A 24,061-nucleotide genomic window follows, 5' to 3' on the forward strand; every position below is an offset into this window, starting at 1 on the left:
ACTCCTTTCCATATTGTGTCATCTCCCAGTTGCTGTGATTGTGGTGATGGCGTTGGTTTCTTAAAGATCCGGCTATAAAGCATATGGACTAACTGTTGAACCAAAGCAGGGAGCTATTAACACCACAGTGGTTGTACTCTAAGCAATTGGGTTTACACAGCTCCAACTCATGCCTTGAAATGCTGAAATAAATTAACTCCTTTATTTAGACATAAACATTGTTGTAGAAAAAACCAAGTTCTTGTCACACGACCACATTACACCCCAGAAAGGGCCAGAATGGATGTTTCTGGTTCACACATTCTGTCCAGGGCAAAAGGAGATACTTCTTGGTAAATATCGCTGACCATAATCTGGATTCTCTAATTTCAGAAACCCATTCCTCTGACAGAGTAGTATTTATAGAAGATGAATTTAGGTTTTCAATTATGCCAACTTCCTCTTTCATATTCAAATGCTACATATATTCCAGAACATGTTTACAGAATTTTCCCATATTTCTAAATAAATACTCCAAAGAAGTTCTGAAATATACACATTTAAAAGATGCCTTTGCACACACCAAGTTATTCCCAGATGTTTTACATTCCAAATTTCTCAATAAATGAATAACATGCTAGGAAAGCAAACAAGAGCTGACAGTATTTAGTCTAAGTTTTTTAAATGGTATAACATATGCAGCTAAAAACAATTTTCAATAACTACATATCAGCAGTTATTAAAGAATCCAAAGTGAGTGTTTGTGGGACTTGGCACTGAGCTCTATGTAAATGCAGTCTTCAGGATGATTGTTTTGTGTTTCTCACAACCACACTGCAGCAACAACTTTTGTCTTCTATCTTCTGAGTTTTATATATATATATATTCATGTGACAAACCCATGATCCCAGTTCACTGCCACAAATGCTCATTAACAAGCATCACAGTCCCACAGTCAGTTCTGTGAGCTTTGAACCAGTTCCAGAACGAGGGCTACAGCAAATGGCAGCTTGGCCTTTTCATTTTTTCCATTTTTTACACTTAACAAAATACAGAAAACTCCCAATAACCGCTCATTTCACACCTTTTATCTCCTTTATAAGTTCGTAATATTCACCCATTAAATCTCAAACTTTGCTATGTTCTTATGTAATGCTTAATTCTCATCTCTGGCGTTGGCTTGTGAAATGTCTTTAATTAAAAAAGCTAAAAGCACTCTAAATCTGGATGGCAGACTCATTTCCAGGGCATTCAGGCATGTTGTCTAATTTTAAAACTCTGACAGGATACATGTAAATTTATGCAAGTTTCATAAAAGTCACAATTTCCTCCTTGAATTCAAGCTAAAGAAAATGCCCCTGAGCTCTTTTCAAAGCTGTTTGTTTTACTGGAGAGCTCATTTTGCCCATTGTGTTGGAGGTGATTATTCTGAAGAATATCCGATGTCAAAGTCCCATCAATCCACTAAGAATTAAGGAGTTAAATTTCCCGACTATTGATCAAACAGACTCTTTGATCATTATTTTATGGCTTTTAAACACAGATGGGGGAGGGGAGGAAAAATATTATCATGCAAATTATTTTGGTTGACAGTAATTAAGAAATTATATGTTAAGAAAATCAGTAATTGTTCACATGAGTCATTAATGTGTTTTCATTCTTTGTAAAACTTTCTGGCACGCCCTTCCTTTCTTGCTTTAAATAAGCAAGGACTGGAAAATATGCATAGTATTTGGAACCCAGGGGAGTGACATATTAATTCAAAGTTTGCTTGGAAGTGTAGCTTTGTGGAAACTCAAACATGTTCCTATCCTTTTTTGTTTCTACCTCCCTTCTACTCAAGACTCCTCACCAGAAAGTTGGGGTAGCCTCTTTGAATGTAAGGCAGGGTCTTCTATGGGCTGAGACTCGCTTCCCTTCAGAGGGTCACAGTTAGGAGGGTCACAGTTAGAAGACTCGCTGCCTAGGAAATCTGTAAGAAAACCCACAAAATGTGGGAATTAGAACCAGCTCAGCCCTGGGCGATTAACCAGTCCTTGCTAATTCTGTGGCTCCCTAGGAGCAAATCTTCACTCTGAATTAAACCTTTGCCAAAGTTTGTTTTGGAAAGGTCTTAAATCCACAGGAAAGAGACTAAAAGTGTATGATGGAAGGCTGAGGCAAGCTCCTAAATGGTTGGGACACCTTCGAATGAACTCAGGTTGGCTTATAAATGGCCAATCCCTAAAAGAGCACAAACTAAAATTACATTTGTTTTTATTGAAAGACAGCCTCAAGTGCTGACATGTAGTGTATGACATGGGATACATAATAATACTCTTAAACCAGTTCTGACATAATATCTCTGGCGGCCTAATAACCACAAATGATTGCTTTAGTTAAGAACTAGCCAGAAGCAAAATAGATCCATGTAAAAGTAGCTTGAATCATAAATGCCTCAACAATATTTTATGTCACTTTGTAAAAGTTAAAGGAGTCCTATAATAATTAACAACAAAAACACCATGCTCTTTACTATTGTATGGTGGTTGTGAAAGGTTATTTCATAGTCCCGAGGCTGCCAGTGCCGTAAATTATGCAGGCACCAAGAAGCATTAAGGAGAAATAATAGCAATTTAAACGAAGGCTGACGTAATTCATGATAAACAGTCATTGGAAAATATTACAATGTTGTCTTTTTTGAGTGGGTTTAATCAGAAGAATGTGACCATATTCTAACATAAACCACTTCTCTTTTCCATTGTGCTAGCACTTGGAATGTTGGCACTCACCCGAGCTGCAAGGTTCTTATTCACAATAATTGCTGAATCCAGAGCTCCAACACCTCCAGGGAACCTAACAATGTAAATTTGGTATTCTGATTGATGGAAGGAGCTTCCAAGACAAAGCTCCAAACCTCTGGGCTGCATGGTGGTCTAAAAGAGGGACTGAAATGTGAGATTCCTATAGCCAGGATACTTTCAAGAATACACATTAGAAAGATGGCTCAAGTAAAGCTAGCAGTGAAGAATTACTTTATTGTCACATCTAATAGAACCTGGAGATGTAGTATGAATCTGGCAGCTGTCCTGATAAAAGAAAATCTTTGTCACAGATTGTTCTGGGTGAACTGTAAATATAGCAACACATTAAGAAGTAAATATGATGGGTAAGACCAAAGCGGCCAACTTTAATTAATGCAAAATATCACCAGGTCAGGATCATAAGACATAATCACAAGACAGGGTGGTCAAGCAGATGTTTGTATCTGAACACCCACAAAAAATTACCTTCTGTTCATAAAAGCCGATGGTGGCAGGCGGGGGTGGGGGGGCAGGTTTAAAAAAAAAAAAAAGGTCAGGAGCGCATCTCATGCCAACATGAAGACCGGGCAATATTTACCTCTCTGGCATCCACCCAGTTTCTGGAAACATAAAGATAATAATGATATTGGTATTATAATTGCAAAGCCTTCCGATGTAGAGTTCATTTAAAAGTCTTTAAGCCAACTATTGATTATCTGTGCTGACAAAGGAAGGCAAGGATAAAAGAAAACACAGAAAATCCAATGGCTTATTTTTCCCACTGGTTTCTATTTCATTCATGATCCATTCTTTCCAAGGGCCATTAAGAGCAGCACAAGTGATTTCATTTTTTCTTCCTCTCCTTTTCTCTGCCAGCCTTCGGGTGGAGGTGCTAATGAGCTGGAATAAACTCAAATGAAGGGAGAGGAGGTCTGCCCAGGAAGTCAGGGACTTAGATAATCTACATAGTGGGGCCTCTGTCCCTGATAATCAAAAATTAATTGCCACCTTCCAAAGATCATTTAAAATATCCATTATATAGAAAACCCGATTATTTTTGACACTGGATCTTTTCTTCCAACTGAATCTATTTAAATCATCTCAGAGGTCAAATATCTGGCCACTCCTTTAAAAATATTCTTTCAAAGTAAGATAAATGGCTTTCTCTGGCATTTATACTATTAAATAATAAAAATGTATTTTATCTCCTCTTACCACATAAACCTTACTTTCTCTAAATAGCCCACTGTGAACATTATCAGTGAATTTTGCTCAGTGTACAAATATTTTATGTATTACAATGAGTGGCAGAACACAAAACTTGCAAATATTTATTTTTAGACATATGGGAAAAAAAGCAATTAGAGCTAAAAATGTGAAGAATGAAGAGCTCACTTAGAAGCAATTACATTGGACATGCAAACTGTTCTGCCATCAAACTTTTATTCAGATGCTGTAGAGCATATTAAGAAATATCACTTGCACACACACACAAAAATATTATTTCACAACCAAACATTTCCAATCACTATAAACAACATCTGGGGGTCATTAATAACTTACTCTGCAGCTGAATTAGCCAAATAATATGTGGCCTGACTCACAATTCCTAAATTTCTATTTTTGAAGGAAAAAAAAAAATAGAACAAAACAAAATACCATGACTTTTTTTTTTTTTTTTTTTGAGACGGGGTCTCGATCTGTTGCCCAGGCTGGAGTGCAATGACGCGATCTTGGCTCACTGCAGCCTCCACCTCCCAGGTTCAAGCAATTCTCCCACCTCAGACTCCTGAGTAGCTGGGATTACAGGGGTGCATCACCACACCTGGCTAATTTTTGCATTTTTAGTAGAGACAGGATTTCATCATGTTGGCCAGGCTGGTCTTGAACTCCTGACCTCAGGTGATCCCCCCACTTCGGCCTCCCAAAGCCATGGCTTACTTTTTAAAGATATATTTGCTGTCTGGGCAGTTTATATGGACATACAAAAATATATGTAAGTAGACATAATGGACAATTTGTGTACACATACGAGGCACACACTGTTTATGCATTAATCACTACTTCCCCTTATGTGGTGTCCTGTTTTTGTTTTGAGGAAGTTTAAAATTGTAATATTGAGTTCACTCTCCTTTCTCAGAGGCTTGTATATAATTAGCATATTTTTCAGACTAGTAAGAATCTGACCATAAGCAACATCTGAGAAGCTTCCCATTCCAAACTACTACAAAGCCTTTTGTACACAGCCTCATAACACATTTTAAGAACAGGCATACTGTTCAAATATTCCAGTCTTAAGATAAAAGAACTAACAATTTTACTGCCACACAACCCACTGTACTGAAACACCCCAAATATTTATACTAACAGGAGTTGAAAATAGTATCAGAGGACAATGCCAAAATATTTCTTCCACTCATTATTAGCAACAATCTTTGGGAAGACAGATGCCAAGAAGCCAGTGCTTTTCTAATGCACTGGGTCCTATCACATGGTTTGTTATTATAGGTTTCATGGGGAGCAACAGACTGGTTGACTTACGGGCAGGGTAAAATTGTCTTTAAGACAATCCATATTTACAGGGTTTTATTTTAATGCCTCTCAAACATCACTTTGAAAAGTATTAAATTTCAATTGTGAGATGTACCCTTTGGTTCACATTGCAGTATCTCCAGAATTGGTGACATCTCAATTGATGGCATTTTACAGTTGTTAATTGGCAATGCTTTTTATCGTATATGCAATGTGGCACACATAAAAATGGTGTGTCTTAGAAATGATGTCTTAAATTTGATGAACCTCATTGGTCTATATCAGAGGTCAATACATTTTTCTGTACAGGGTCAGAGTGTCAGTATTTTCAGCTTTGTGAGCCATACTCAAGTCGGCTGTCGTAGCACAAAAACAGCCATAGATAAGATGTTAGTGTATGAGTGTGGCAGTGTGCCAATAAAACTCTGTAACAGGCTGAGGGCTGGACATGGCCCGTGGGTTGTAGTTTGCCCTATGGGCAGTAGACTGCAAACAGCACACTGACCTATGAGAATAGAGCCAGCTATGCATAGTGATGGAACCTTAGCCCCCGTGCTGAATCTCCTAAAGGCAGAAACTCTATCATCCTCTGAGTCTTCCCAGTCGAACAATTTACCTACAGCAAGGGTGCTACATATGCCAGATAAGGCTAAGGTGAATAACGGTGTTTAAATTCACACTGTTAGGCCAGGTACGGTGGCTCATGTCTGTAATCCCAGTACTTTGGGAGGCCAAGGTGGGCAGATCACCTGAAGTCAAGAGTTCAAGACCAGCCTGGCCACCATAGTGAAACCCCATCTCTATTGAGAATACAAAAATTAGCTAGGCATGGTGGTGGGCACCTGTAGTCCCAGCTACTCAGGAGGCTGAGGTGGGAGAATCGCTTGAACCTGGGACGCGGAGGTTGCAGTGAGCCGAGATCGCGCCACTGCACTCCAGCCTGGGTGACAGAGCAAGACTCTCTCTCAAAAAAGCAAACAACAACAACAACAAACCTCACACCGTCCAGAGGTGGAAAAGCGAAGACTATGCAGGTGAATTTGAAGAGTGTACCTGGTTTCCCCCACAGGAGCATCGCTGTATGTATTTGACAAAAGTCCCAGTGAGCTCAGGTCAGATTCTCATAATCATTATTCAAATGAATTAGAACAGTCAATAGGCTACTAAAAAGAAGCACAACACAACCCATAAGAGCACTGCTTTGCAGCTCACAGAGCAGGGTTTGAATCCCAGCTCCACTTACGCAGCTGTGTTGAAGTACTTCCTTAAACAAGTCTGAGCTTCAGTCTTCTCATCTGTAAAACCAGAGAAGGTAACCATCCCTACCTCAAAGTATTATTGTGAAAATCAAGGAGATAATGTACATAGTAGGTGCTCAATAAATCCTAGAAAAATTCGGCTTCAATAAGCTTTTCGCTGAAGTATTTATCCTACGCATACTTCATTAAGTGGTTATCTCTTAGGGACACAAATTATAGGCACATAGCAGTGCCTGATACATGATATGCTCTCAATAAAAGGTATGATCTAATGTCATTATTTTCATATTTTCATTAACTAAAATTCTAAGGAAATGAGTTGACCTAATTAATTAAGTGTAAAGTTTACAGAGAATCATTGGAAACACCTTTTTTGTTTCATTGATGGAATGCAAGTATGTGAGAACAGAAAAGGTTCTTAAAGATCACCCAGTCCAGGAGTTCTTAATCTGAGGTTTCATATACCCTACAAATCCTGGAAAATAGATGCAGAATGTTCTGTATTTGCCTGACATGTCAATTTTTGCTAATAACATTGTTCAAAGCCATTATTATTTTTATTATGTTTGCATGCACGTTTTATGAGACGATTCATAGCTTTCATCAGATTCTCAAAGGGACCTGAGATCCAAAAAAGTGCAAAAACCAGTCTGACATTCCATTTCATATTTAAGACATGGAGTCCCAGAGAGGTTAACTGAGTCATGGAAGCTCCCTATTTGGTATGAGGCTCATAATTCAGAACACAGTTCTCCTGACTCCCAAATGCCCTTTCTAGTACATTGTGCTTTTTCTTAATTTCTTGGTTGTTAATAGCATACAGAGTATATACCTCCAAAATCAGGGCTTTGCACTTTTACCTAGCAAAGCCTTTTACCCATCTGTAAGTGCCCAAGGAACATATCCCCTACCTTCAGCCGCTACTTCTTACCACACACTGCCTCCTGTCAGCACCAGCTCAACAGTTCCTCTATCACACCCGAACAGAAGCAATTATGGAAGGAGGAGCTGGTGGTAACAATTACTTTGTCAACTTCCATTCTCCATTACCACTGCAACCAACTTCAACTTTAAGCATTCCTACAGTATTGAGTCTCAATCTTAAGTGTGCACAAAGTGTGATTAAAATATTGGTAACAAGGAAATGTAAATTAGTACAGCCATTATGGGAAACAGTATGGAGGTTCCTCAAAAAATTAAAAATAGAATTACCATATGATCTGGCAATCCCACTATTGGGTATATAGCCAAAGGAAAGGAAACCAATATGTCGAAGAGATATCTGCAGTCCCATGTTCACTGCAGCACTATTCACAATAGCCAAGACTATGAGTCAACCTAAGTTTTCATCAAAGGATGAATAGATTTTTTTTTTTTTTTTTTTGAGATGGAGTCTGGCTCTGTCGCCCAGGCTGGAGTACGGTGGCGTGATCTCAGCTCACTGCAAGCTCCACCTCCCGGGTTCACGCCATTCTCCTGCCTCAGCCTCCTGAGTAGCTGGGACTACAGGCACCCGCCACTGCACCCAGCTAATATTTTGTAATTTTTTAGTAGAGATGGGGTTTCACCATGGTCTCGATCTCCTGACCTCGTGATCCGCCCGCCTCGGCCTCCCAAAGTGTGGGGATTACAGGAGTGAGCCACCGCGCCAGGCCAATGAATAGATTTTAAAATAATGTTTATCAAGGAAATAAATGCTTGATGTAATAGATATCGCAATTACCCTATTTCATAATTACATATTGTATGTTTGTATCAAAGTATCATATGAACCCTGTAAATATGTATTATTATATATCCATAAAAATTAAAAAAGAAAATGTGGTATATATACCCAATGGAACACTATTTAGTCTTAAAAAAGAAGCAAATTCTGCCACCATTTGCAGTGACACGAAAGAACCTGGAGGGCATTATGTGGAGTGAAGTAAGCTAGTCACAGAAAGACAAATACCACAAGATCTCACTTACATGCAGCATCTAAAAATGTTGAATTCATAGGAGTAGAGAGTAGAATGGTGGTTACCAGGCATCTAAAAATGTTGAATTCATAGGAGTAGAGAGTAGAATGGTGGTTACCAGGGGCTGGAGTTGGGGGAGTTGCTCAAGGGATACATAATTTCAGTTATGTAAGAGAAATAAGAGATCTCTTATACAACATGGTAACTATAGTTAATAATGTATTCTTAAAAATTGCTAAGAGAATACATTTTAAGTATTCTCTTTACAAAAAAAAGCTAAGTATGTCAGGTAATGCATGTACTAATGATGTCAATTTAGCCATTCCACAATGTATACACATTTCAAAACAACACATTGTATATGATAGACACGTACAATTTTTGTTGGTCTATTAAAAAAACATGGGTTACACGATATTACCCATTCTAATTCTGAAGGTCTCAGGCAGACTCCAATAAGCAAACTCTTAGTAAGTGCTTCAGGAAATTGATGCACATGTGAAAATCACAGCCTGAGCTCACTTTCTTGCTTGTGCCCAGTATTCACTGAAGAAAGTTTTTTCCTGTTGTGCTTTGGAGCCCGGGCGAAACTCTGGATCTTCATTCTGAGCACTGGTTCTCAGAAGATACCTAGGTCACAGCAGGCTCTGATTATCTGATTTCTCTGCTATTGCTTGGAAGGAAAATAATCTTGGCAATAAGAGATTCCTAGAATCCATCAAGTGCTGATGCTTTTATGTATAAAGATGTTTGTTATGGTATTAATTATATATTATACATAACAGCAACAAAACAAAAGTGGAGGAAACAATCTAAACTTCTAATAAAAAGGGATTATGTAAACTGTGATAAATTCATTTTATGTAATATTAGGCAATCACTAAAATGGAGTTCATAAAATGTTTATAGGAATATGGGGCAATGCTTTATAATGACTAGAAATTTAACATATAAAATTGCATAAATAAAATGTTCTCAAGTAAATGAAAGTGCTTTTGAAAAAGACTGGAGGGAAATCGATAACACTGATGAGATGGTGGATGATGTTTAGGGAAGCAACAGAGTAGATAAGCATACCGGCTTTGAAGCCAGACAGACCTGAACTGGAATCCAGCTTGACCACTCACTAGTTTTGTGACTTTGGCTTGTTTAACTTTTCTTTGTTTTTTAATAGAGACAGGGTCTCACTCTGCCGCCCAGCTACTTGGGAGGCTGGAGTGCAGTGGTGTGATCTTGGCTCACTGCAACCTTGGCATACCGGGCTCAAGTGATCCTCCCACCTCAGCCTCCTAAGTAGCTGGGACTACAGGTGCATGCCAACAACTCTTGGCTAATTTTTGTTTTGTTTTAGAAGGGATGTTGCCCAGGCTGGTCTCAAACTCCTGGGATCAAGAGATCTGCCCACTTTGGCCTCTCGAAATGCTGAGATTAACTTTTCTTAGCCACTCTTTCCTCCCCTGTGAAGTGACGGTTAACACGAGCTTCCTTATAGGGATGCTGTAAGGATTAAGCAAGATAATGTATGTAAAGGGCTTAACATAAGGCCTGACATATGCTACAGGCTCACAGAAGAGTGGCAATTATTATTATTACTTTACTTGTACTTTTCATAATAGAAATAACTTCATAACGAGAAAAATATTTTGAAAAACACATAAGCTGCTTTTACTATTTACTTTTTTTTTTCCTCCTTGAAATATGGTACTTTGGGGATGAAGGAGGGGGGGCATCTGGTTAACGGAAGATTCTGGTTAATTAGGGTTTGCTGTATATAATCGCAGCTGTGATGCCATGTCCTTCAGCACTGGGCCACATGTGGGGGGATGGCATTAAGAGCAAAGGCTGAGTAGCTGGTGCCCGAATTTCACTGTGGTTTTCCCTTAGCTTCATTCACTACTGTGCTAACGTTTAGCCACTGACTCACCTGACCAGTTTCTTCAACTTCCCGATGGGGTCAAGGACACTTGTTCTCCCTTTTACAGAGTTGTGCAGAGGCCAGAAGAGGTGGAGGTGCTCTGAAAAGTAGGAGGCATCTTCTTGCATGTGCAAGACATTCCTCTTATGGCAAGACTGAGGGTGGGATGAGGAGTTACCAGGGTCAAACTCGCCATGTTTCTGAGGCCACCTCCTCAGCTCATGTAGGTAACATTGGCACCAAGGGTCTGCAAGGCAACTTCCTGGGGCCTCCATAACAGTCCCTGGATTTGTTCTAGTCCTGACACATTTTGATTTCCTTTCTTTCAACAGCTATGGGATAAAATGCATTCTCTAGAGCATGGTACTTGCAACTGTGCTACAGTAAAGACAAACCTCAAAAGAACTAATTAGTACTGACATCCATTGTCTTTCTGAAGGGATATGTCCTGGAAATGAAGCGGGACTCAGCTCCTTGATAAAGTAATGTTTCTGGTGCTGTGTGTGATACCCTTGTTAAAAGATTTGATCTCCTGCTTCAAAGATGTAATATTCATGCCTGGGACGGAATGAGTAAAGTGTCCTGCTGAACCCTATGTGTTGTGAACTTGCCTTTCTAGGCTCTTCCATGCAACTCTCCCAAGAGAAAGACTCAACTATAAATCATATGCAGTAAGCCAGTGATCCATAAGGGATCCCTGAGGTGTCAGTACCGTCTACCAAGTAGTCTTCCATATGAGAACGTTATATTGGCTAAACCTTTTTTACTTAACAATTTCCAATATGATGCCAGTCTGAACTGTGATCTATATTATATTCCTGACCCATAGAGTTACATTTAATTAGAAACCTGACAACGCCCTGTATACTATCAAGCAACCGGCCACTGTTTCTTGGTTGGCCACGGTGAATTCTGGTATCTGTGTTAGAAGTTGGAAAGGTTGTTAGTGACCTCTGGATACAGGCTACCATTTGTTCTGACTTAAGTATGCTCCCTGATTTTCTAAGGAAGAGCATCCTTCTAGGTTGTACAGACTACAAAGGTCTTTTAAGCATCCTAACAAATGAGCAATCTTTAGCCAAAGACACTGACCAAATTACAAACAATGTCTCTTTGGTTTGAAAAGATAAATAAATATTGAGAAAAATCCAGTTGAGTCTGGCACTCTGCCTTGAGAATGAAATCAACTTGCAATGAGCTAAAGCTAAAAGACCAAGGTCATGAAATACTTACCTAGGAAAAGAGATAAGATGATGCAGATTGGAAGACCTCTGGGATCTAGTAGAGTTTTTATGTCATTTCAACAAACATGTTGATTCTTAACCCTTCAAGGAGCTTAGAGTCTAGTGAAGAGAAATGCAACTGAAGCCATTAACTTTAATAACAGGCAGAGAGGGAAAAACATCTTTGGAAAAGTACTGAAGAACACATAAAGGACAAGAAACAAAATGTTAAAGATGATTATTCTGAAGCGACTCTTTTAGCCTAGAAGCAGCCCATTAAGCAGCCAGGAAAGCAAGCAGGCACCTCACTCCTTTACCTCTGCTGCAAAATCGGTGCCTCTCTCCTTTTCTTTCTCACAGGCCCAAGGGAAGGATCCAATTTAATAAGAAACAAGTTGATTTTTCCTCCAAGAAACTTCCCCTGGGTTCCAACCATGATGGGGGTCTATGAGAGGACTCACAAGTACTCGCTCCCTCAGGGGAACGTAACATCTTCTAAGAAAAGAAAAAGAGTTTTCGCTTGTGGAGGCTGCTTTTTGTCTGTGCAGAAAGCTAAAAACGGTAGAGGAAACAATCTCTTTCTTGAGCTTCAAAGTCCAGAGTATTTTCCACCTCCTCACCTGAAATAACTTCCTCCTTTTTGTGTCCTTCAAGGTCCAGTTGAAGATCCATTTCCTCCAAGAGACTTCCTCTGACATTAGGGCCCTCTTTTAGGCATCTTTTAACTCCAGTGGCACCTACGGTTTGACCTCCTCACTTCGCCCTAAGCCAACTGCCTTGCAGTGTCTGTTATATGGCAAACTTTCCCATGGACAAAGCTTTGGCAGATATCCTCTCCTTTAAACTTCAAAATAACTCCTGACTCTTAGCTCCAGGCTTCTTGCATTTTTAGTAGAAAAGCGTGCCCCTTGGGGTCAGTAGACCTGGGGGTGTGTGGGGGTTTGCTTTGCTAACCCCTACTTCAGCAACATGCCAGGTCTGTGACCCTTCAGAAGCTGTTTAACCTCGCTGAGGTCGCTCATGGGTAAAATGCAAGATCGTTAAGAGGATTACAAAGAACATTTGTAATGGCCTCTTGCTCCATGTCCTGTCTCAGACAACTTGATTTTTCAGTTGTCTAGAGAGCAGACACTAGTCTCCTAACAATGCCTGGAGTTCTGCCTTAAACATATTTGGTGCCTAAGAAATGAATGTACAAGCACCCAAGGAGCATTAGAATGCACCAATCTTCTTCTGCCGAAACCCAGTGTGTTCCTTAGTCCTCCAAGATGGCACCTGGAGAGCCAAAACAGCCGCTCTCAGAAGAGCTTCTTAGCGAGAGAATTTCTAGGCAACTTCCTAAGGGAACATAAAGCCCAGATGATGGAATCAAGGCCCACGCCAGCCAGCAATGAGAAGATTTCCTGAGCAGGCAGTACAGCTGGCTCTTGTGCCAAGAGCTTGGCTACTCTGCCTCCTTTGAAAACCCATTACCAAATCATGGCAAGTGAAATTTAATTTTAAAAAGGGAAATGATTTATATGCTACAGAAATAAAAAAGTGACAGAAGCAGGAAAGCTTGCATACATTTCATTTTTTGAAATTAGACCTTTAATTTTTTCATTAAAGAAGAATGCCAAGTTGGGAAAGCCAGTGCAGTCCAAGCAGAAAATTACGGAGAGGTGTCTAATGAAAGTCCTGTCAGCATGGAAATCCCGTGTCTTACAGAGTCCATGAGGACACAGAAGTTCACTATCTACCCCCTTCAACTTCTAAACAGTTTGAGCTCTTAAAGAGCCCTATCCTCATTTCTGTTTTTCTGATGAGATGGGAAGCCACCGGAGGTCTGAGTAGAGAAATGGCCGCTCTGGCTGGGGTGTTAAAAACAGACCAAAGGACAGCAAGGGCTGAGGCAAGAAGGCTGGCATAACAGAGATGAAGGGTATTGGCGGCTGGCACCAGAGTTTCTTGATTCCAGTCCAGTAGGTTTCAGATTTTGAATCCTTGTGATTATTCCTTTCCTAACCACTTCCCAACACGCCAATCTCTCTATTTAAATCCTACAAAATCTACTGTACATTTATATTCATCATCTAGAAATCTAGAGATCGGTTATCTGTTTTCCATCAGTCTGATCTCAGGAAGCCTGATCTCTTTCTGAGCAGGGTCTGGGCTGAGAGGCAGCTTAGTGTAAAGGTGCAAAGAGCATGGACACTGAGCACGGATGCTGATTTTGCCAGTTGCTAGCCATGAAATGTTGCTGTGCTTCAGTGTCCTTATCTGCGAAATGGGATAGCAATGATACTGACACACAGTATAAACGTATCCATCCGTTCAAGTGACTGATATTTACTACACATTTACTATGTGCTGGGTACTGCTCTGTTCCCTACACACATGGCTGTGAACAAGACAGAAAATCCCTATATACATTTACAAAGAGCTTATATGACAGTATGTGTGTGTGTGTGTGTGTGTGTGTGTGTGTGTTGCGGGGCCGGGGTGGGGTGGGTGGAGGGGTGGGGCAGACTGTAAACATGTAAAGAAACAAATACAGGAGTTAATTTCAGATAATGATGAGTTACAGAAATATAATGACACACTGGATGATGGGATAGAGCTGGGCTTGTGGAAGAAGGATGGTCAGAAAGGACTTCTCTCGGGAGGAGACATTTGAGCCAAGGCCCAAATGATCTGGGAAGGAGCCAGACCTGTGATATCTGGGGATATACATTCCATGTAGAAGGACAAACAAGTATTTCTCAAATAAGTGATGTGGAATGATTTTTAATAGTAAATGATATACTTCATTTTCTCCAGCAGTCCATATCAACACGAAATAATTTTGTGGGCATTTTCTGAGGAACCACTACAGACCCAATATGTGGTTGAGGTTGTATTGGGTGCTGTAAAAGGCACAAGAAGAGTAAGTTAACAATGAGTACTTAAACAGTACTTACATGGGCCATCTAAGTGCTTTTACTCCGTAGCTCATTTAATCTTCACAACAGCCCTGTGAGGTCAATACCTGTGAGGTCAGGTCCACAGTTATCTCACATTTTGTCACTCCCCTTTCCGTATACTATAAAAGTGGGAAATTTTCTGTCTTGTTCACAACTATTGTCCTCATAGACCAGAACAGCACCTCACACATAATAGTTGTGGAATAAACACTGGTTAAATGAACGAATGAATGAATGAGGGCCTATCATGTGTCAGGCACTGTAATAGGCTCTAAGCATCTCCAGACAGCCTCACCTACAGTCCAAAGAACTTATATCAATCTAGTTCCCTGGTAGGAAATAATAAAGGGGAATACAGAGAATCTTCATTGATCAAGGAGGTTGCTTAAGTTGAGCAAACATAGACTTATTCTGAATCTCCACCACTGCTACCCCAGAACAGCACTGTTGCTTGTGAGTTTTCAATGACCTGGTTCTTTCCTGCAGCATGTATGTGTGTTTTTTAATTGATAAAAATGTCTATTTCACCCCAGAGAGAAACATGTTGATGTTGCTAATGTAATGGGATATAACCTTCTTGCTTTTTTTAGATGAAATGCTAAGTGAAATATTAGTCAATATAGACACAAATCGTTTCTTACGGGGTGAACAAAAGTTTATTGTACCCATGAGCCCAAATATTTTTAATAACCCATTGAGCCCACTCAGCTATAAAAGGTGCACAGTTATTTTTAAATCTCCTTTCAAGTTCCAAAAATAGAAAAGAAATCAACTAATCTTAGCCATTCCATATATTATGACTCTGTAAATTAATTTACAGTAGCAACACACAAAATTCTTTTCCCAAGAGAAATGGTATTCTAGCTTCTGAGGCCTCTGCCCAAGGAGGTCTTCTCTCTCACTCTACTTTTGTCTTACTCTCTTAGAAGTTGAGCCCATCTGTTAATCATTACATGTATCACGGAGCACATCCATTACGCCTCTACCAACACTGAGTTGGATTTGGTTTACTATGTTGTAGGATGCCTTAATGTTCTCCTTGTTTTCACTTTGGTAGCACATGCAACAAGGAGAAAGTGCCAAGAGTGACTTGGTTAGACCATTATTTTGTTGTTGTTGTTTCTTTGTTTGTTTGAAATGGAGTTTTTGCTCTGTTTCCCAGGCCGGAGTACAATGGCACGATCTCGGCTCACTGCAACCTCCACCTCATGGGTTCAAGAGATTCTCCTGCCTCAGCCTCCCGAGTAGATGGGATCACAGGTGCTTGCCACCATGCCTGGCTAATTTTTGTATTTTCAGTAGAGAAGTTTCACCACGTTGGCCAGGCTGGTCTCAAACTCGAACTCAGATGATCCACCTGCCTTGGCCTCCCAAAGTGCTAGGATTACAGGCATGAGTCACCGTGCCCAGTCTGGTTAGACCATTCTTTAACAATAAACAAAACCTCTAGAAAATTTCCAAAGCAAAACAGTCCTCTACGTAAGATCTCTGAAGATTAAGGTCTTCTGCATAAATAGCAATATACGAGAAGCACAACTCCTTTTCCACTTAGCTTCAATGAAAGACAAATGTCTGCCTTCTTATTATTTGGGAGATCGGTGGGCACTGCAGGCAGGCAGAGAAAATATGAATGTGGACAGGGGCCAGGAACAAAGCCATTTGATCATCGAAATCCATTGTGACCATGAAACCTACTTTGGCAAGGAAAAAAATGTTTACTCACTTGCAAATTCCCATGATCCTTAACAAAACAACTGCCTTTCCTTTCATTTCCAGCAAAACATGTGATGTTCAGAAAGGAAGAGGCAGAGCCCAGCTCATCCTTTATGTTTCAAATTAATTTTATACATCCTGAATTTCCTTTCATAAAAATTCAAGGTTTTGTCCCTTCATCTCTTCTGTTCTCTCCCTTTTCTTTTTCTTCTTTTGTCCATAATGTCATTATTTCACTCCACAGGAAAAACAGGACTGGAAAGTTCAGTACAGAGATAGAAAAGCCTCTTTAAAAACATACCATAAAAAGTAGAAAACTCTTCTTTTCCATTAAAGTTCTATTATAGTAAGACCCCAGGAGCCTTAGGGAATTGGGTTCCTTCATGATTGAAAAACAAGATCATTTTGGATGAATATGAGTTGTGCAAGACCTAAGACTGATAGAAACAGTAGAGAACCTTCATTTATTAAGAGGATTCTCTAAAAATCAACTGAATACAGTCTTATTCTGTGTCCGGCAAGTTGGCTGTTATTACCTGATTTTACAGATGGGGCAAGTGAGGGACCTTATGTCACTTGCCCAGAGGCATAGAGAATCAGATGGTTGAGCCCTGATTTAAACCTGGGCTATCTGCCTGTAAGCTTAGCACTCTTTCACTATCCCCTGCTGTCCCTCCTCTCTGGTCCCCAGCAGAATGTGTATTTTCATATTGACATAGCCAACCCCTTCTCTTCGAAGATCAGAGCTCATGGTGTCTACTCATGGACAAAAGACCTGATGACAGGCCAACTCACCTCTTTTCTTTCCTGGTGAATTACCACAACTTTCCTTTAACCCCATCCCATCACACACACACACGCACACACACACAACCCAACTGCCAAAAGACTCAGAAGCACAACTTCAACTTCCTATGCTTCTTCTCAAATCAAACCTCAGACCAAAATAAACTGTTATCTCTTTTTTAAGTCAACCATTTCTTAATCCATTTAGTCCCACACACCTTGAATAAGTGATTTCATCTCATTTATGTATATTGAGCTGCCTTACATATCTTTGATGGAAGCCAGTACCTTAAAGTTATCCATTTATCTACTGTACTGAGTGTGCCTCTGTTTGGATTTAGCTGTCAACACTTCACATATGTGAAATCATTCTGTGTGATATTAATGTAAACACTGTGCATTACAAAGTGGTGGACATTTTATTGTTCTAACAACAAAAATAGACAAAAATGTTTGCATGTGTTTGTTTTTTCTATGGCATAGAAAATAACACAATATAAACGACAGTATGCATTTTACAAAAGAGGAATCATTAAAAAAGGTAAAAGCAAGGTAGGGGTTGTTGGAGAACGCTTGATGTTAGGCTATTCTAACAGGACGGTGGAGGCAGGAATTATGCACAGAATAAAGATTCTTATGAAGAAAAAATTGCCATTCACATCACTTTCCCCTCATTGGTATTACAAGCTCATTTCCTAATTGCATGTGCAATACAATGAGTTTTCATAATGCTTTAATGGGGAGTCTGTTGCTTTCGTTTTAAAAATAGTCAATTCTCTTGTGCTAAGAAAAGAGCATATTGCCTTTAAGAGCAGTGTAACTGACAAGATGGAAGAATGCAAGCAGGATGTCGAGACTGAAGCTTTTCAATCACCTACCATTAATACGATTCAATTTATGCTTATGTCATAGGTTTAGACATTGCACAGCTCTGTAAGCAAGGAAGGGACCTGAATAAAATACAGTGAAGAAAGCAGATGGTATGCTATCAAAACCCTTCAAGCCTAAAATAACCTTTTCCAAGTAAGGAGGATAGTTAATTAAAACCAGGATATATTTACTCAATTCTGAATATCTCAATGTAAATAAAAATCAAAATGACACTACTGTAATGTTGGATTAAATGATGAAATTTCATCTATTCTATTTTTCTTTAATAGTTTCTAATCAAACTTTTCATTAAATAGCTTCATAAAATTCCACAGAGAATTTATTTACAGGGACTCATTACAGATTTAAAAGCCTTACTTTTATTGTTCAATTAAACTTGTTATTCAGTGGACAACATTAAAACAGCAGCGGAGATTGGTCGGGGGGCAGGGGTGTATGGGCAGTTGGGCAAGGTCATCCCACAATGCAAAGTCTATTTTCAGAGTTGAATCCAGGGAATGCAGGTAAGCTCTATGGCACACAGAGAAAACTCAGACTCATTCCTATCCAAGATGGAAAGCCAGCCCCAGCTCCAAAGTCACAGCCTGGGTTCTTGCCAGGCTTGGTCATTGAGTCACATGTGTGTCCCACAGGTAGAGAGGACATCAGGCCATTTATGAAACGCACCCAAAGGATAGTGACTAGAGGCAGAACAAACCTAAGACAGACCAACAGTTGATCCAGGGTGAAGGCAGCCATTACCCAAAATTGAAGGTCAGAACATGAGTTTTAAACAATCTACACATTTCCAATAGTTTTTAAAATTAGAAATGAGTAGTTATTAACCTGCTCCCTATCTTTTAAAACCAGATCAAACCCTGCCTTTTTCACGAGGCTTTCCCTGACCCCTCACCAAGATTGCCATCTCTATCCACCTCCCAGCCCACTGCTAAATTCCTACCACACTTGCTTTCTGCAACACTCATCAAATACTTAATCATTGACTTTCTTGTAACATTAGTTAACCTTTCAGGTGTGTTAATCCTGTCTTCCCCAATTAGATTTTAAATTCTCAAAACTAGCAAGAACCAAGTTTTATTTATCTTTTGAACACCTCCTCCCACCCCCTACTCCATAATCGCATTTAATAAAAGAAAGCAAAAAGTATATTAGTTAATAAAATAAACATTATTCAATCAAGGAAAGCAAACAGTGTCCTTTTGAGAAGGACCTTGGAGGTATTTTATGGCAATTTATGAATTTCATGTGTCAAAGGTGTAGCTGCTAAATGCTATAAACTCTTTGCCATCAGCTCTACCATTCATCCACCTGGTGATATGGCCAATAAAATTTGATTTTTACAGCCTAGGCATACTGTTACCTAAATTACATTTGACCAATTACTGAAGTCACCAAACGTGTGGTACAGAATATATACTGTGTAGAAAATCATCTGTGGGCCCCCTGGCACTCTCAGTAATCTGACAGAAGTGTTTCAGTCATCTGGCAGTGTTTAATATTAGGAACATTTGTTTAATGCTAGTCACTAATTAAATTTATGTTCTTCCACCAACTGTTAGTTGGTTGGAGAAACTCAATGCCACATTTTAACAAACACTTTAACCCATGTCAATTTCAAATGCAACCAGTTGGAGATTTAAAAGGGTGATCTTTGGAAATTTAGGTTGTGACCGAAAGTGGGACGGTGGGGAGGGATGTTAGTGAAGCTGCTCAAATATGCTCAAAATAAGCTTGTTGGTCCACTTACTAACAGGAAAGACTTTAAGAAGTACAAACTATTTGAAGTACAAACAACTAAAAAAGGTCTAATACTCTAATTATTAAACTAGCCATCTAGAAGGTCTCTAAAGGTACCTTTATTCCAAAAGAAAGCTTCCACTTTAAGAGGCTGGAGAAGAAAAACAGCATTAAAATTAGCTATACCAGAAGAAAGTTCAGGAAAACATTCAAAAGTCAGATGCTTGTGTTTGTGAGAACATTTAAAACTAATTTAGTAACTCTCAACCATTGTGATCACTATTAAATTGGAACTTCTTTCTATTACCAATTCTAGATGCAACAGCTTTGAAACTCAATGACTAATAATTCTTAAATTAGCCAAAAAGGTTAAAACATTTTTTTCCTCATATTACATTGTGAAACTCTAATTTTGAACACTCTTAAATGAGGGAACACATGCTTTCGGTTTTATTCTGTGTCAGGAATTTAGAGACCTCTTGAGCGGCAACAAGTAGGAAGCTACGTTTGGGAGCCGGGCACGTGGAAGAAAAACTCAAACACAGGTATTGAACAGGGAAGATATGTAAATGCTGATCTGAAAAGAGAGGGCATTGTAAAAAATGTATTGCATACATGTATCTACTTGAAGTCAGAGGATATTTGAATACTAAAAATATAACAATAAATCAATTTCTTTGAAGAAGAAAAAAAGAATACGAATAGTTTTGCCCTCTTACAGAATGACAGTCATTTGATAAGCCAGAGTTGTGAAAGATATCCAAAAAAACAATTTAGAGGGAAAAAAGTGTCATGGCTCTTAGAATCTAATGGACTGAGATCATCTGGTTCCCCTTCCTCTCTCTCTTCCTTTCCTTCTTGATCATCATATGCCATCTCCTCATCCTCGCCTCAACTCTGTTCACATATCTACTTGCAAAATTTCTCCAGCAGCAGCACCAGGGCTGTTGGAATCATGAAGAATCAAATTTAAGAGGCCACAGTGGACTCCTGAAACCACACCAAGATCTGCAAAAGATAAGCAGAGTAACCTGAATCTGGATAATCTGCCAACTAGGGATTCTCGGAAAAACGTCAGCCAACAAAATCAAGGAATGTTTCAGTTTAAAGGGACCCTATGCTCTCTCCAGGCTAAGGGTCTCAACCTCTTCTTCACCCAGGTAGCCATGAGGGATTCAGCAGGGCTCAGCCATCCCAGCAGTCACTCTGTGGTAGTGATTCCAGAGAAGGGGTAGGGTGAGAGCTGTAGTGTTCACGCCTCTAAGTATAGAAATTCCCAGGAACACAAGCAGTTTGATAAGGCTACCCCAGGGTATTCTGACATCCCTGCCCAGCCTGCTGAAAACCACTGATATGATCCAATCTCTTCAACAAACAGATGAGAAAGTGATAATGTAAGAGAATGACTATCTTGGCTTGCATCTCACCATCTACTGCATCACATAAGGCTTTCCCAACTGGTGATGTGATATCTTCTTCTCCTCCCCCTCTGTCTACATGTAGAGACACGTGACCGGTTAGCTAGGCAGAGATGTGGATTAAGATATGTGTGCCCGTATCCATCTTTGGTGGGCACAATGCGCATGTGTATGTGTGTGTATATATGAGTATATGAAAAAATTCAGGGCACGGAGATCTATTACCAATCATCCATCTATCTATCTATCTATCTATCTATCTATCTCTCTATCTATCTATGTATCTATCTATCTATCATCTCTCTATGTGTCTATCTACTGTACAGTACTGAAGTGGTTATCTATTTATCCACCATACAGCACTGAAGTTGTTTTCTTTGTATCTATTTATCTATCCACTGTTTAGTACTGAAGTGGTTACCACTGGTGCATTTTTACAATACCTTATAACAATGAAAAGAGAGTGACTGGTTAAATAAAAAAGCACGTGAATAGACAAAGCCTTCTGAGAAAGAACTAACATGAAAGCTTCCTGCCTAAAGTCCAATTTCAAGGTCAACCAAGCAACTTCAGACTACACTGAACAATAAATTCTAAATAATCATCTCTTACTCATAGTAAACAGAGGCTGTGAAGGAGGCAATGACACCTTATGCCGCAATAATTTGGGGGATGGGAGGGATGGGGCAGCACATGGGGCTTGTGAAAGTGAGCCCCGTTCCCCATCACCGCTCTTCAGAAGAACTGAAAACAACTAGGCACACACGCACAAGCATCAGGTAGGAAAAAAAAAGACTCACCAAACTCATCGCATATACTCTCGTTTTCTATGAGAGTCGGGTGGTCAAAGGTGTCCCGACAGTACAGGATCTGAGGGTTCCTGCTGACCACTGCAATGCCCCCCAGGGCCAATGCAAACTGGTCCGTTAGAATGGAAGATGGCTTATCCTGGATGCGTTTCAGCATCGAGCGGTACCGGCAGTACTGGGGGTAGCTGAGAACTATCACGTTCGTTTCTTCCTCGTCCTCCCCTAGACAAACGAGAAAACACTTCCATTACCCTCTTCCCTCTGACAAAGAACTTTCATGGCCATGGTATAATTTCAATAATCACTTCTGGTTTGGGACTAAAAAGACTCTCATCCTTGTTACAGTCTGGGGGATGCCAGCATCCTCCGACCCCACCTCACCCATCCAGCCCCACAGAATATGCCTCAGGCTACCTGCACAGTGGACCTTCTTACAGAGAAAAGAAAAGAGTAGGCTGGCCCTCTAGACACAGTAAGCAATATATGTGTCATCAGCAAGCAGCAGGACCCAAAAACTGTTTTGAAAGAATCTTCATTTTTTGAAGCATTAAAGTCGTCATCAATATAGGGAAAGGCAGAACTTTGCTGGGCTTCTTTATATTTATTTCTAGTTTAGAATTGCTCTTATATTGGATTATACAGATGATCCTCAACTGAATGATGGTTCCACGTAAGATTCCGTGACTTTATTATCGTACAAAAGCAACATGCATTCAGTAGAAAGCACACTTTGTATTTTGAATTTTCATCTTTTCCTGGGCTGTTGATATGCAGTAGGACATTCTCCTGTAAGGCTCGACAGGGTCAGTGGGCAGCAGCTCCCAGCCAGCCACGAGATCAAGAGGGTGAACACTGGTACTCTACAGTATACTGTGTTGCCAGATGATTTTGCCCAACTGTAGGCTACAGTAAATGTTCCAAGCACGTTTAAGGTAGGCTAGGAAAGCTGTGTTCAGTAGGTTGGGTGTATTCAATGCCTTTTCGACTTGATATTTTCAGCTTACAATTGGTTTGTTGGGATGTAAACCCATAGAAAGTCGACAAGCATCTGTATCATCTTTTCAATGCTTGAAGCCTCTCAATAGGTCATCTGGCCCCAAAGATGTCCATGGGTCTAAAATGCATCACCATCTGCTCTGGGGTCATGAGTGCTGTTTAGCAGCTACTTCCTGTTCTCCTTTTGGGCCTGTGGAAGGCCTGTGTGCCTCACTCTCTTGGAGGCCAATGGCCTTGTGACTTTCCTTGGCCAATGAAATATGACAGAAGTGGGTGGTTGCTTTAAGACCCAGCGTGCCACTGACCACAATCTTCCTTTGTCTTTGATGTGACCATCTATGATGTTCCAGATAGTGGCAACTCTGCCAGTTTGGGTCTTGGAGTAAAATTAACATGAAGCAGAATCCCTGGTTGATCCAAAAGAGACATATAACATAAGCAGAAAATAAACCTTTGTTGTTCCAAAGCAATGGTGATTTGGGAGTCATTTGTTATTGCAGCATGATCTAGCCCAACTTGATTGATACACCCACCTTCTCTATCCTCCCCACACCCATACCCCCTCTCTTTTAATGTTCCTCAAATCTATCTGGTAACTTGGCACACCTCAGAGAACCATGCTGGGAGGACTCCCTAAGCATCCTTGTGAGAGAGTTCTATCAAAACCACCTTAACTCGGGAACATTTCAGCAAATTTAGCGAAGCTTCCTATTACAATGATCTTAATGCTTATTTATACCTCACTTTATTTTGTGCTAATTTGTAAACACCAGATTCTGCATGGATGAAGCCTTCCTTCATCATAAGCTTGAGAAATGGCAAACACCGTGCTTTGGTGGCCTCCACCTGTACAACATCAAGCTGAATTTAGGCTCCCTGACCCAGTTTGCCATCACTCTGCAACCACCCCATCAGAGCGGTTGTAAGCAATTCCCAGACATGTCACTTGCTTCTCCAAAGGGAAAACACTCAATATTTCAAGCCCTTACCATGCTGCAGGGAATTGCACTAGACAGTTGTTAAGGATACCGACGTTATCATGGCCATCTGGTAAGCAGTGGGAGACGAATGAGCAAGGACGAAACATAATGATGGAACATAACCAGTACCCATGGAA

The 24,061-nt window shown here is 40.0% G+C and overlaps 1 protein-coding gene across 5 annotated transcripts in view; it reads right to left on the reverse strand.

Annotated features, from left to right (window-relative positions):
• ARID5B (AT-rich interaction domain 5B) overlaps nucleotides 1–24,061 on the reverse strand; it is a 195,813-nt gene that overhangs the window by 74,836 nt on the left and 96,916 nt on the right. For 4 of the 5 annotated variants that reach the window (XM_033209157.1, XM_033209159.1, XM_033209160.1 and 1 more), the window contains one exon: nucleotides 21,940–22,170. The exons of the other annotated variant lie outside the window; for it this stretch is intronic. In XM_033209157.1, coding sequence (XP_033065048.1) covers nucleotides 21,940–22,170 — 231 coding nt within the window. The remainder of the gene's footprint in view (nucleotides 1–21,939; nucleotides 22,171–24,061) is intronic. 5 annotated transcript variants of the gene reach the window in all.

The sequence above is a fragment of the Trachypithecus francoisi genome, unplaced genomic scaffold, assembly GCF_009764315.1.
Source record: "Trachypithecus francoisi isolate TF-2019V2 unplaced genomic scaffold, Tfra_2.0 Lachesis_group9, whole genome shotgun sequence".
NCBI lineage: Eukaryota > Metazoa > Chordata > Mammalia > Primates > Cercopithecidae > Trachypithecus > Trachypithecus francoisi.